Below are 15,472 nucleotides of genomic sequence, written 5' to 3' on the forward strand. Positions count from 1 at the left end.
AAATATCGCGCACGTTTCGACAAATCGATTTTGCCAAGGTCTCTGTAAGCCTTTTCGTCATCTTTCAATGACCTTTAGAAGAGTTATCTTTTGACAAAGCTTTTGATCAATTTCGATAAAAGGTTTGGGAATGATGTAATTATATTTAACGAAGGTTTCGTTGAAGGTACTTTTTTAAGGAGGATTTCGTATGCCCGTATATACTAGGGTTTTGTATGAATTCAGAATAAATAAAGTATTTTTATTCTTTTTACGCTACTCATAACTGCGAAACCTATTAATTTTTTTGTGGGTCCTATTGGCCAGAGTTAACATAATAAAACCTTTGGTTAAGTTAACGATGTGAAGACGAAATATATAACCAAAGTATTAATAAAATTACAAAGTATTACTTTATTGAAATATCTATTGTTTAATATAGCTCTTAGAAAATAGATTTACATCCAATTTTAAACAGAATTAAACATCAATAATTTGGTAATGATTATGATATATATATATATATATTATGCTCTTAATAAATATCCATTATCGACAACAAACTCCGAACCAGTAATACCAACAGCTCGGTCACTGGCTAAGAAAAGAATCATATCAGCGACTTCTACTGACTCTGATACCCGTTTAAGCGGCATCATATCTGCAAATCTGTCTATGTCAACGTCATCAAGACCTGAATTATCAAAAAAGTCAGTCTTTACTGGGCCTGGACTAATTGTATTGACTCTCACACCCTCTCTTGCCAGTTCCGTGGCACAACATCGAGTAAAGTGGTTTAAAGCAGCTTTTGATACAAAGTATGGAGTCCGACCTTTTAAACTTGTTGTAGATGTTGCTGCTGCGCTTGATATATTAATAATATTTCCTTTGGATTTAACCAAGTAAGGTGCAGCAAGCGATGTCATGTGAACGTGCGCACGTACGTTAACTCTCATTGTTTTATCGTAACCTTCTAGGATATTACCTTCTAAAATGGACCCATAATGTAGAAAACCGGCATTGTTTACTAGTACATCAAGTTTGCCAAATTCTTTGATCACAAGATCAATTATCTTTTGACATTCTTCGTCGTTACCAAGATCAGCGTTGATGACTAATGGTTTGGATCCATTTTTAATGCACAATTCGGATACTTTGTGAAGTTTTTGTACATTTCTTCCAACAATGGCAACTTTGGCTCCAACTTTCGCGAATTCTACGGCTGCTGCTGCACCGATACCAGAGCTGGCACCGGTGATTAAAACAACTTTGTTAAGAAAAATCATCACAACACTTTTCTGTTTACAATTAATGTTATTAGAATGACATTGGTGCATATATATGAAAATGTTTGCTTATTATCTTCCTTCAAGTGTTATTTGCTAGATAAAAGTATAAATAACACTTGTATTCACTATGTAAATACTCCACTTTAAACGTTATTATATATATCGTAATCAGATATATATCTGATTACGTTTTAATAGATAATATTTAAAACTATACATTACAACGTGGAATTTCCTTTAATACCAATTGTACTATAAAATTATTAATATTGACGTACTGTACCTCTCGGTTAAGTAGAGATTTAGCTTCCTAAATAAACTTTAAATAAGTATTAAACGCACTCAGTTGTAAAGGTAAATTTTTAATAAAAAATTACTCTTAAATCGATGAAAAATTGTTGAAAGTGATTCAATATTGAATATCGTTTTATAAACACTTGTTAATTCGGTGGAACACTTGCAAGTATCCATACTTTTATCCATGCTTTTATAACAAGACAGATCGATAAAAATTTACTCAATATTTGTTTAACATATTTAAATGTTTAAATATTAAACGCATAATACTAAGAAGCCCATACTTAATAAAAAAATCTAGTGACTACATGGTATTTATGTCATGGAGTAAGTCTTAACATCCACAGAGCAAAGATAATTTTACATACAAAATACAAAACAAAATCATCAAACTTAATTTATAAGGGAGACACTAAGCAAAAGTAAAATAACCTTCAAGCTGCAAGGCGAATGCCAAATAACTGCACTATAATATAGTTTTTCCATATTAATTTCCCAAGGCAATACTGTGTAAACCGACTCTGTTTACATTAGTGCAAACACACTCGCCAAACACTCCCCAACAATTTCATAAAATCAAACCTAAATCTTGGAAATGTCTCGGAAGGACAATGCGCGATTGTCCCCGATGTGTCCCCTAATCAATTATCATGTTCCGGACTGGAATTGATCCTTATAATTAAGAATGCAACAAGATTCTTTTCATACCAAATATTTTTCGACTCCGATAAAATTAAATACAATTATTTTATCAACGAGTAATGTTTATAATAAAATCGTATTAAATACATTTAACATAACATTTTGATCACGCGAACACTTATAAAATTCTTCATCTTCTGCAATCTGATAAGAGATATTATATTTGTCAACTGTAGGTCGAGATATTTGTGCAGTATATGATAATGCTCTGTGGATACACCTATCTATTAAGTAATAGACAACAGTTAAAGGTGGTTTAGCCTCTGCTTTCTAGTACCCAAACCTATACTATTAAATAGTTAACTTTTTGACTAAGGAATGTACTCCTTTTATATTTGTTGGTTTTGCGTTTCAAAATATATTATGTGCAAAGGAAAAACAAAGATTTTTCTGTTGCGTATTCTCTTGAAACGACAATTCTTATCAAAATAAAATTTTATTGTAGTTTACCTAGTAATGTTAAAAAATATGGACGAAGTAACGATGACGGGTCTAGGTTAATCTAATATTTTTTCGAAAGCTAAACAAATTGTATTTACAATAAATTTTGTATAATAGGAAGGCACGCACGTTCCTAAGGAAACGAATCGTTTGATAATAACAACAATATTTTCTTTGCTTTAGTTTGGCAAAAATATAGACAAAAATCTTTAAGACATGTATTGATTTCTGTCTGTCCTTGGAGTACACAACATTTCACTCTTTTAAATTAACCGTTTGTTTAAATTACATATTATGTATTACCCAAGGAAATACGCTATTAAAAGATTCTGAGTCGAGTGAGTGAGCCTTTAATAATTGTTTCTGGGATATTTAATGTAATCGGACGGAATGGCACTATACCCAGATTGGCTTCAACTTTGATTAATGTTTGAGTGGTCGACCATTAATCTATCAATTTACTAACTAAGGTGAAGATATTCGATAATATTTGACGTATAAATTATAAGAGCCGAACGTATGTAGTAATATGATAGTTATTAAATAAAACATTTGTATGAATTTGAGCATAAAGATTCGTAACTCTAACAAACAAGATAACTTTAAAAAGACCATGTTTTTATTTCGACGTTGTAACTCACTAAACGCCGATGAAACAATATATAACCTTCTTCTTGCGTTTGATGTTATCTGCAGCCTGAAAAACACATGAATTTATTGAATTTTAAGTTTTATTTCATAAATTTTATGCAAATTAAATACAAAAAAAATAAATGACAACTTCATAATGAGAATACGCAGTTGTATAAGTGGTCATGTCAAAGTTAAAAAACTGTAAAGATTATTTGATAAACAACAATAAATTACTTTTCAATGATATACTTAATTCAAGAGATAAGTACACTCTTAAAGCTGAAAAAGTTAATACTTGGCTAAATATTAGCTAGTCGTATCAAACGGCTAACGGTCGTTGTGATTAAACGGCTGCACTATAATTACTCTTTGTAACCTGACCTGACAAAACAAGTTTTAAATACTGAGTACTTTTGAAAAATGTTAAGAAAGAAACGTTATCTAAGTTGTTTTATGAGTAAACATTTTACTAAGATGTTAGTTTTATACATTACTTTTGCAATGATAGCGGTTATTAATTCCTAAAACGATAATTTTCGATGTCACATCAAAGTGTTTATTTCCCGCCCAAAGCGTGGGTAAGCCAGGCCTTTTGCTCTGATGTTAAATATTAAACATGTCGCATATATTGTTTATGTTACTTCTTCTTATCTTAATAATTAACTAAAATATTTAGCCGTTTCATTTTTTATTTCAAACTGTCAGAAACTGTTTCTATCTCGTAGTAAAAACATTCATAGCCCCAATAACTCGTAGATAGCGAATCCAACCACAATATAGCAAAATATGGATTTAAGGCGAGCGCCACGCATCGCTAAAACCTTGCACTCGGCCATATTACGGAGTGAAGGCTCTCATTGAAAATTTGTACAAAGAATAGTAATTGCCACCGCGTGCTGTAATTAAAAACTAAACAAAAGACTACACGTAAATAACCACTGAATAGGAGACTCAATGTGAAATAATTAGGTGCTATATTTTGAAAAGATGTATGAATAAGAAAATGTAAACCAGATTTAATAGATTTAAATAGAGTTTTAGTACACGTCTAGAGGCTTTTAGAGGATGTTTTATTAACGGTTGGTTAACATAGACGCAATACGGAACCATGTACCGTATTTAGTAGGGAAAGCTTCTTAATACTTAATACGATTTTCATCTTAATAGTTACATTTCCCTTCGTAAGTGCCCTGATATATACTGTGCATAAGAACACATGACTGTTTTACACATTTATCTAATTCATAAAATCGAACTCAGTTTATTTGAACTGTTACTAAATAACTCTTTTGTTTGTTTTTTTCACATTGTTCCGTTGCGATATATACACCAATAACTTTGTTAAAAAGACGTAGTTACAGATGTATAATCTATAACATATTATGTATACACATATACCTGTTTGTGAGTTAGTAATTAGATTTATGTAATCATGAGGTACATTGTCAATGTTTAAAACCGCTATGAATAATTTCATAATAATTTAAACTAAAAGTAATCATAAATTATTTATTGTTTTACAGCACCTCACAACTTTATGAATATGTATTCAATTGATGCTGTCCTGTCTATTCAAATCTTTCATGCCTGGTGTATTGTGTAATATCCGTTACTTCATAGTATAGCTACCAGCATTATAGATTTCACCAGTACTCGTTCTTTTTAGGCGACGTGAATCAATAGCGTATTTTAAGATTGACCTGGCGTGGTGCATATTTAGTATTTCATCAAACCAGTTTGTGACAATTTTCCTTTATTCAGCCTGCCTGGAAGGTTATGTTCAATTATTTTTTTAAATTGTACCAGTACTTTAATTAAAGCATTTATACAGATTTAGTTTTTATAAATAAATAAAAGAATAACAACTATACGGTAATTTCTTTTAAATTCACGTTGAAAGTGTTTGATCTGTATTTTCGCTAATTATAACTAACAATAGACCATAATCTTCTTAATAAATGAATTTTGTTCTGCTAATTATTCACCTGCCCACTCATGGGTTTTGTAAAGGTTTTGCTTACTTATAAACTTAGCAAGAGTTAATAAATAAAACCTGTTTCGTCGGGCACGCGACGTGTTAATTGACGTTTAGGATTTTTAGTATTAAACTGCACATTTAACAAACATTAAGGTAATATTTCCCTTTTATTAAGAAACATTCAAATTTCAATTAAGTATTACAGTTTTCGAAATATCTTTATTGAGTTTATAGCAGTGAGACTTGCAAAGGGAAGGATTGGCTAAGTAGGGAGAAGTCGATGAAAGGTCGCGTTAACTTGTTTTATATTTCATTTAAATTTACATAATACCACAATAATTATTCCCAAACGTGCGTTATGTTGTATAGTATCATCAATTCTCAGCGGCTTACGATAAATCTAGCACACAAATGTGCGGTGACAGATCAATATGAGGTCGCCGCGAATGGCTCTCAGTTGTGAAATAAAATATAAGATAGTGCCGATCTGAGTTATACGACTGCTGTTGACAAGCCGATGAGCTGGTCTACCTGTGCGAGACGTAATAGCGTTGCACAAAGCTGTACTATACATAGGAATACAAAACGTCAGTGCAAAGTACATTTATCAATTGACGACTTAGAGATAAAATAAACAATAATAAAACTTTATTCATGACAGAAATATAGTTGTGACCAAATTGAACTAACGCTAGTGAACACACTGTGTTGTGGGTACTAGATTACAATTATTCAGTTGTACATGGTGCATGTTGAAACCAAGTTTTAAAAAAAAAGCAGTTTTAGTGTTACATGTAATCAAACAAAAGTTAAATCTTTAGTATACTTGAATGCTTGAGGATGTGTTCACTCTGTGTTTGAGAGTTGTTATAAGCGTGCGCTGTGTCTGTGTCAGTTTTTGGAACCCCAGAGTTATGTCAAAATATGTAGTCATATGTACGTAAGTTCGAGCCTGAGATGATAGTTTGAATATCTCTTAAATTTAGCACTACTCAATTTTTAATTGTGTTTCAATTGGTCAAAACAGTCCATGATATAATTATGAAATACTAAGGCAATATAACTGCAGGTTGAATTTACCATAACACTATCATAAAAGTTTAATGCATTCCGACATGAGACAATATCATCGATTCTACGAAATATGCAGACACAAAGTTTCCACAGATTAAATAAAATATCACTGTAGGGATATCGCCTCAAACAGACAAGTAGAAGAAGTGAAGCATAAAATTGCTGAATAAGAAACGGCCAATTCACGCTCCGTCGTGAGGCCGCTTCAAATTTTTACTTTACCTACGAATTTATTCCATTTTTCGATCGACCGTATTTGCTCAGCGATTGAGGCGTTCTCACCAAAAGCGTATAGATACAAGAGTTTTCAAGCGTTTGAACAGTACATTGAAAATCGTGCGAAGTTCAAACATCTATTTAGATATGAATACCTAAGCCGAACCTTCAACCTTAATTAACTTCGATTGGCATAAAATCGATTACGCTGACATGAATCGAGATAGCGCTATCGTTATACGAATCGCTCGTCTAATTCACGTTTTATCAAAAGTGGCATTCGAAAAGTCGGGAAGTAATAAAACAGGACTGTCTTGAAATCGGGGAAATTATAAAATGGAATTCCATTTGAGGTTTAATTCAGACGGGAATAAAATCCTAACGTAGAGGCTCGGCGGTCGAAGGACGGCGTTTGGGACGAATACAGGGTAATTGAAATTTTTCTTAATCCCCTCGAGTGGTTCTCGATGTTACGTTTGCCGAAATTCGATTAATATAATTAATGTCACTGCTGAATCCGGAAATCGGAACTGTGAATAAAAATATCAAGTAACAAATATTAATTGTTGAAAACTTTGAATTTTTTCAGAAAATCGGTTTATATAACTATGTAAACTTACCTTTACAGCTAATATTATGTTGTCAATCTTTTGAAAGTCCATTTGCAAATTCCTAAAGAAATTCAGAACTATGTCACATTGGTTGATATTTGGTTTTTTGCCAACTAAAACATTGTAGTGAAAACGTTAATTTAGTTAAAACAGTTGGGCGCTATGTTAGAAGGAAAACTTTGTAATTTTTGACGCTTATTAACTTAAAGCCAATTTAAGTGTTTCGGAGTGAAATTGAGAACGTCGTTTAGGCTTTTTTACTGAATTTCGGTGAATCCTCCTTACGAAAGGACATCACTAAAATTAATTGTAGCTTACGTGCCTGTTAGCTTTAAACTTATTCTCATATTATCCAACACCAACAATATATATACATATCTATACGTCTGTAGAGGTACATTATAAAAATAATAATATTTTTTTCATGTACATTATTCTAGAATAAGTATATTTCGACTTTGCCTTATAAACCAAACTGGTAAAAAATTTTGTCAATACGTCAGTAATTAAAAAAAGAAGATTTTAATTTAATTTTACAACCAGTTCCCAAACCAAGCGCATAGAGCGGACGAAAAAAACTGGCAAAATCTCTCAACTTTATTTAGCGTAACTAGTATAACATAAATCCTATTCATTCACTTTTATTAGGTACCGTATATGATTTAGCTCAATAAAAATAAAAACCACTTTAAATCACTTGTACTCATGAAAAAACAGTTTCCTCATATTTCTCTCAATTAGTGTACTAGTGAATAACGAGTCGGCGTACAAAGATTTTTGCTACACAGTTTGCAGCAGCAACATTTATGTTTAAATGAATTACTTCGCTTACAAATGATTTTAAACAAGCATAGGTAAAGATTTTATTTTAAATTGGATTTCTAAGAACAGTGTTGGCCTAGCTTCAGCGTGCGTCCCTCATCCGGTCGTAAGTTCGAGCCCCGACTGTGTACCAATGGACTATCTTTCTATGTGCGCATTTAACATTCGCTCGAACGGTGAAGGAAAACATTTTAAGGATACTTGCTTGCCTTAGACTCAAAAAGCCGACGGCGTGTGTCAGGCACAGGATGCTGCCCACCTACTTGCCTATGAGTTCATCATGAAACAAATACTGAAATCTGCGGCCCAGACCGAAAAAGGTTGCAACGTCAATGATTTTTTAGTTATTTTAATACATTATACTCATGAAAAGCTAAACTTTACGTATGTTAATGTATAAAAATTCATTTACATCACAGAATATCTAGATGTTCCAATGAGTCGATGAGTCGTGATTTCGGATCGTTTGTGATATGTGCGTAATTAATGCTTATGGTAAAGAAAAACATCTAAACAATTAAAAGCCAAAACTTCAGACTGCATCAGTACTTCTCATGCTAGTTTTATTTTGATTTGCTTAGAAAAAACAAAACGTCTTTTAAAACAGATGATATTGGCCATAAACGTGCTATAAGCCTTAATTATATGGAATTTTGTTGTAATTTTTTTATAAAATCAGGAGTGTGATGAACTTCAATGGATTTTGGCATTTTATAGTATAGTTTGTGTAGAGTAAGTCTTTTACGAATCAATCAAACAAATATGTATATTATAATAGCTATATAAAGGTTTCTTTAAGCCTGAAACCGTTTATGTGGGTATTAGAAAGTACATTAGCGGCGAGTTGTAGACAGAGCACGTGCTAAACTTTTCTCGACGTATCAGGTAACATACATTCTCATTAAAACTTTACTAACCGTGAAATATTTTAACTCGCCAATTTAAAGCGTTCCATTATTTACTATACTGTGAATATTATGAATTAAAGCTGGTGATCGATGTTGTTATGATTATTCATGATATATAGATATTAAATTAATCATACAAAACTATCTATACACTATTAAATGGAGCCGTGCTGGCCGGTAGTGGCTTTTGCATGCGTCCCTCATTCATGCGGTCGTGCGTTCAAATCACGGCTGTACACCAATAGAATGTTCTTTCTATGTGCGCAATTAGCACTCGTTAATGCGGTGACGACAAACGTCGTGGGGAAATCAGCATGTCGTAAACCCTAAAACCGATGGCATGTGTCAAAAAATCAATGGTACTAAAACCTTTTTAGGTCTGGGCTTGATATTTCTGTATCTATTTCATGAACATTTGTTAATCTAATACGCAAGTAGGTGATCAGCCTTCTGTGCCTGACGCACGCCCTCAACTTTTTAGGTTTAAGGCAAGCCGGTTTCCTCACGATGTTTTCCTTCACTGTTCGAGCGAATGATAAATGCGCACGTAGAAAGTTTGGTGCACAGCCGGTGATCGAACCTACGACTTCAGGGATGAAAATCGTACGCTGAAGATACTAGGCCAGCACTACACGATCTATCATAATATATTAAATTATCTACAGTTGTTACTAATTACAGCGTATGCTGAAGCTATATTCTGTCCTCTTTTTAGAATGCACAAATTTAATGTCAAAATGACATGACGCTCTGGGCATTATCGACGCACAGGTCGTTTTAAATATTGTCAACGAAGGCAACACGTTTTAGATATACAGAACCGGAAGACTGAAATAATTGAAAACAGCAACGTATAAGAAGTGATCTCTAGCTGTGATAAAACTAAAAAAATCTATCAAAAATTCCATATTACTACTATAATAGTTCTTGGCTGATTTCTAGATTGTCGTTGTATTATCTAGATTAGTATTTGTATATAAAAAAATAGTTCCACTTATTTCTGTTAACAGTATTATAGCGACAGCAAATTATACGTATTAGAAAGGTGTATCATAAATTTTTGTTTAACAATATTTCTTTACAGGTAGATTATGTTAGGTCTATTTTTATAATCTGTACGGTGTTGTACCTTTTGCAGCAATATTTTGCATAGCCAGTACATGTACTGTTCCTTGTATGTAATGTTTTTTATGTTTAAATATATATGTCACAGGACTTAGTATATAAGGTAATTATTTAAATATCGAACGTCCTAGTGGACAGAAAAACTGTGTCCTGTGTTAAGATTGTATTAATATTGTGTATACAATAAATAAATAAATCTGTATTATTGCAACAATATGCTACATTTTTTTAAATGTTTGAATCTGTGAAACTACGATAAGACTCCACCGTGATCTTTCAACAACTGTGACACCAGTTTTTTGCTATTGAATAGGCTGCATCTACAATTGGTAGGAATAGAAAAATATAGTATAGAATATCTTAATTGAATCTTTTGGGGCATTTGGGTCCTTTGTATATCTCGCATCATTATGATTGTGTGTTTGCGAATGAGTTTGATGATAATTCATTTTAAATAAGTAAACCTATATCACACGAGTAATATTAAGATAGTAGAATATAGCAGACCACGTCAGAAATAGGAATTTTACAACCGCCTTAAGTGTAATAAAAAGTGTCATGACGTCATAAAAGGATGCCAAGCCTAGACACACCTAAACAGCAATAAGTTCGTTATAAAAAAGACATTGGGCGCATTAGTTGGCATCTAGTCTAATAGTGTCGTGCATTAGGGCCCGCTTGGGGAACAATAAAGGGGTAATCACCCCTTGTGTGGGGAGAATCGGGCCGGGAGGGCCGAGTTGGGAGATAACGCGTTTTATTATTTTGATGATGTGGTGTGCTATTTCATTGATATGAAGATATTTTGGAGGATTTTCGTAATGCTTGCATTAATTGTCCATTTTATACTCTTCTTTCTGTAGTAACAGTTTGGAAATAATCATTAGTTCATAAGCAGATTGTTATTAACGATGAGTTGGATCTTAACAGTTTTATAAAGACTTTTAATATTAATGTCCTAAAGTAATGGTTTATTTAATAGACTTTTAAACCTTAATTCGCTAAAGTATATAGTTTAAGCTATTGACTATCACGTAATGTTTGACTCGAAGCGGCATGACTGAACAACTACGTATACCATATCACTATATCACTATGATTTTTGCTCTTGCTGAGAATACTGAAAGCTTAACTGACACTTATCACTCTCCAGTACGTGTTATTTTAAGTATTGCGAAATACCTGATATTCGAAATTAAAATATGCAATGTAAATTATCAACTTTGTAATTGTACATTAACGATTCGAACAACGTCCCGTTCGTTTCCTTTGATCATTACGTATAATTTGGTATAAAAATAAATATTGTATTATTTTCTATATATATGGAACTTTGATACACTAACCAGTGTATCAGTCGATAGCGATAATTTAGGAATTCTAAAATAAATTTGTAATATTTTAACACTTAAATTCACTCATTCCTATGTAAAGTCAGGAGGTATTATATTTTTAATATCGTTGGTATTATGTCGGTAAACCTTAGCAAGTACAGCGCGATCATCATTCCTCGGTGTCCCTGACAGATATTAAATTCACATCCCGGTCCCGCTGGCCACATATTCGCGATACGAATGTACGAAAGCTCTTATATTGGTATTACAAAATGTGGTTTTAAAACATGGGGTATGCCAAACCGAACTTCATTATCTTTCAATTGTATTTATAAGAAGTGTCTTTTTATTGTCTTAAATTAGCCTCAAACCTAATAAAAAAGTATAGCATAAACATTATCATAAAATAAATTCAAACTAAACGAAAAACGAAAGACTACTGACTCATTCTTCGAAAAAAAAATTTTTTTTTTAAATAACGTAAGCGCTAAGAACTTATTGCTGAAGTTAAAATATGTAAATACTATTGTATTGTGTGTTTTCGTAAACATTGGTTCATATGGAACGCCACTAAGATATTGTTGTTGTTAGATCTGAGCTCATTATGGAACAGCCTGTAAACTTATTCAAAAAATTAGGTTAAAATTCAGCACACAGTTTATAGTTTAAAAAAATGTTTAGTTAGTTGTCGACGGCGTGTGTCAGATGCAGAAAGCTGACCTAGGTAGGTTTATTAGAATAAAAAAAATGATCATGAAACAAATTTAAAATCTGAGGCCCTAAGACCTAAAAAGTTGTAGCTCCATTGGTTCCTCAGACAAGAAGTCACTTCCGCCATGAAAAAATCAACGTTTTTGATGTATAATCTTGCTTGTATTAATCGGTTAATCCGATAAACGGTATTTCCAATAGTGTTCATTATCGTATGTTTATTAGGGCTAAGTGAAACACGGTAGAGTCTCAAAGTTAATCATGGCGCGGATCTCATTTACATAATGTTTTCTCAGCCGGCTTGCTTAGGATAACTTTTAAGAACTTTTTCCTCCTTGAATAATTAAAAGTGACTACATTTGCATTAGTGAAACACGGAGCTGCATAGTTTCTTTTTTGTATTTTTTCTACGGCGCCGGTTGAATTGAGGTACTTAGGTACATTTAAGCTGAAGCCTGTGACTTCGTCTGAATATTAGAAAAGCCGGTTGTTTATGAGCACGCTCTGTGCTTATGTTTACTTTCTTTAACCAACATTAGCAATGAAATAAGTGTGTGCCTCTCAACCCTGAGAACGTGCGTTCGAATCACTGCTGTGTATTGTTAGTACATAATATTCGACGTTAATCAATCCACAACTAAGAGTTACTTAAGGCAGTTTAGCCAGCACCCATGATGTGGAACCAGCTACCTAGTGCAATATTTCCGAAACAATTAGAATAAGGTTCCTTCAAGAAAAGAGCGACCACATTCTTATATAGCCGGGGCAACACATACGCGAGAGTGTTCATGTGTATCATTGAACATTAGATAAGCCATAAAAACTCTAACACTAGCTCATGCGGTGAAGGCGAATTATCGCAAAGTGACTTGTCTGACATAGAAGGTCTTGGCCAAACTGAGGCCAAGACCCACTGGATTTTTATTATTATTTAGAAACGAAAAGAATTAACTTTTGTTATTTATGTATTGACTATATCATATACAGGTCTTACTTTAAAATTGCTATATTATAGAGTTTTAAAATTGGTTTTTATACAACAGCTGGGGGCTAAAAAGTTTCATTACGACACAATTACTTTCCCGACAATAAATTTATTCGGCAGGTAAGTGCGCCGAAAGAATTTCCAATATTCCCCAAAATATTTGAACTTAAAATGTTTTAACATGAGGCTATTGGGCTTCAATTTCCGTGTTTTTCCTGAATAAATTTTTTTTAAACCTCATTGTTTATATGCAATGTGTCTAACTACTCGTTTGAATTTAATATTTAATCAATAAATAAAACTTATCACTTTCCACATTGACTGCTGATTGCTTAGTTATAATTGAATAGTACGTAATCCTATATTAAAAAAAATAGACATGAGGTTATTTTATCAGTGCCATCAGTCAACCCCTTACTAGTGGGAGCCATTCCATGCTGTTGCTTTAGGGCTTCAGCCAAATGGGCAGTCACGACCGGGGCAGTACCACTGTCTCACAGAAAACCGGCGTGAAGTGATTCAATCGGTTCATCTTATTCTACTAGCGTTTCGTTGGGTAAGTGAGACTCCCGGAGTCCAGTTTAATCTTTTAGAATCATAGATATATGTAGGGCATTGATTTTATGTGATACCGGTAACTATGATAAACTAATATTTCTATTAAATATAATATGCAAATACTATTTCACGGATCACATCAAAGTATACTTATAAAATATAAAAACACCAAAGATAACGACTATGATTATATTCAAATATATTGTAAAACGCGATTTATTTTGACAATGTGCACAGCACATTATTTTTATGCATTGAATTATTTTTAAATCAACCAATTAATTTTAAATCGTCATAATTCTCTCTAATTCTAAAATTCCCATAACCAGGACCTCTTTACTTTATTCGTCAATTAATACTGAAGGCATCGGTTACGGAACGTAATATAATAAGATTTATAAAACCTACTAAGCTCTGTTCTGTTGAAGCTCATTCATCATTTTCCACTTCATTATTAAAGAAAAACTAAAACACGCTGAAGCTTTCTTTGAAAATGTCCAAGCGACGCTGACGGATTATAAATTTTAAATTGCAATCATTTATCATGTTGAAGTCATTTCGGCCTTGTAAACACCTACTGGTTGACGAAAAATTATGTGACAAAATTATAATTGCCTGCAATCTTTCGTTTTCCATAGACAATCAAATATTCATAATTAAATTATTTGATTATTTACTCACCTCAAACGAAGAATATTTAACAAAAATTTAAGAAGAAATTAACACTAATACTCACACATATTATAACACAAATAATTTTGCTTAGTTAAAAGTTTTTGGTTTGCTTTTATATTTAATACATTTATTACTTTGTTTGTCCAGTGTAACCCAACATATGATAACTGCTTGCAAGGTCTCAATCTTCAAGTCCTATAACAAAACCATTAACAATAGTATGCATTTCAAAGTTGCATTTCAGCAAAAAGGTTAACTTTGCTAACGATGTAATGTCTAAGAACATACTATAAAATAAAACAGCTAATAGAAACCACAACAAAAGCGTTCGATTAAAACCACTCAAGGATCTATAAGAGAGCAGACGATTTTTAATTATGCAATATCTATTGAGGTCAAGCGACGCGGACTTTAAACGAACAATGGGAAGGAAATGAATGTTCGCTATGTGATGTATGCAGCTACAAATAATATGAAATAAGCTACATGACTTTTTATTTACGAGTTGACGTTGACGTTAATTATATTCAAATGTTTTGTTTGAATATTGAATCCCTGAAAACTGGAGGAGCGTATATACATTAAATAAACTAACCTTTTTTATAATTTATATAAAAATCAATCAGATTATAACTGAACCTTGTGTTTGGTGATAAAGGTATTTGTCTAAAATTAAATATTCTAGCACGGTTAATGACACCTAATCAATGTAAAATTATAAGTATATTAATTGGTGTCAAGTTAATTTTTCAAAAATATTTAATAACTGCAATGAACCCAGATTGTATTAGGAAGCCTTATTTTCGTTTAACTGTTAAATAATCAAAGTTTGTACTCATAAAAGAATATAAAAGCGGGGAAGATTACGGGACACATACATTATAATATATATTTTAACTTCTGTGGGTAAGTTTGTAAATTGCTAACACAACATGACCGTGGAAACTTGACCTATGACAAAATAAATATAAACCTTCCCAATTACGAAATTCTTTGAAACCTCTTAATGTTTCATACAGCTATTATTCAATCTATAAATTGTGCATTCACCGGAGCACAGCTTTGAGTCTCACTTGATGGGCCTTTTAAACGCCCAAAAGCCTCCGCTAAATTAAAGCACTTCAATTTTATATA

At 32.5% G+C, this 15,472-nt stretch overlaps 1 protein-coding gene across 1 annotated transcript; it reads right to left on the reverse strand.

Annotated features, from left to right (window-relative positions):
- Window positions 1-386: 386 nt before the first annotated feature.
- Window positions 387-1,302, reverse strand: LOC123720699 (uncharacterized oxidoreductase TM_0325-like). The gene has a single exon (XM_045677408.1). It carries the CDS (start codon window positions 1,263-1,265, stop codon window positions 507-509), a length of 759 nt encoding a protein of 252 aa, XP_045533364.1. The 5' UTR covers window positions 1,266-1,302; the 3' UTR covers window positions 387-506.
- Between the last annotated feature and the right edge of the window lie 14,170 nt (window positions 1,303-15,472).

The sequence above is a fragment of the Pieris brassicae genome, chromosome 2, assembly GCF_905147105.1.
Source record: "Pieris brassicae chromosome 2, ilPieBrab1.1, whole genome shotgun sequence".
Taxonomy (NCBI): Eukaryota; Metazoa; Arthropoda; class Insecta; order Lepidoptera; family Pieridae; genus Pieris; species Pieris brassicae.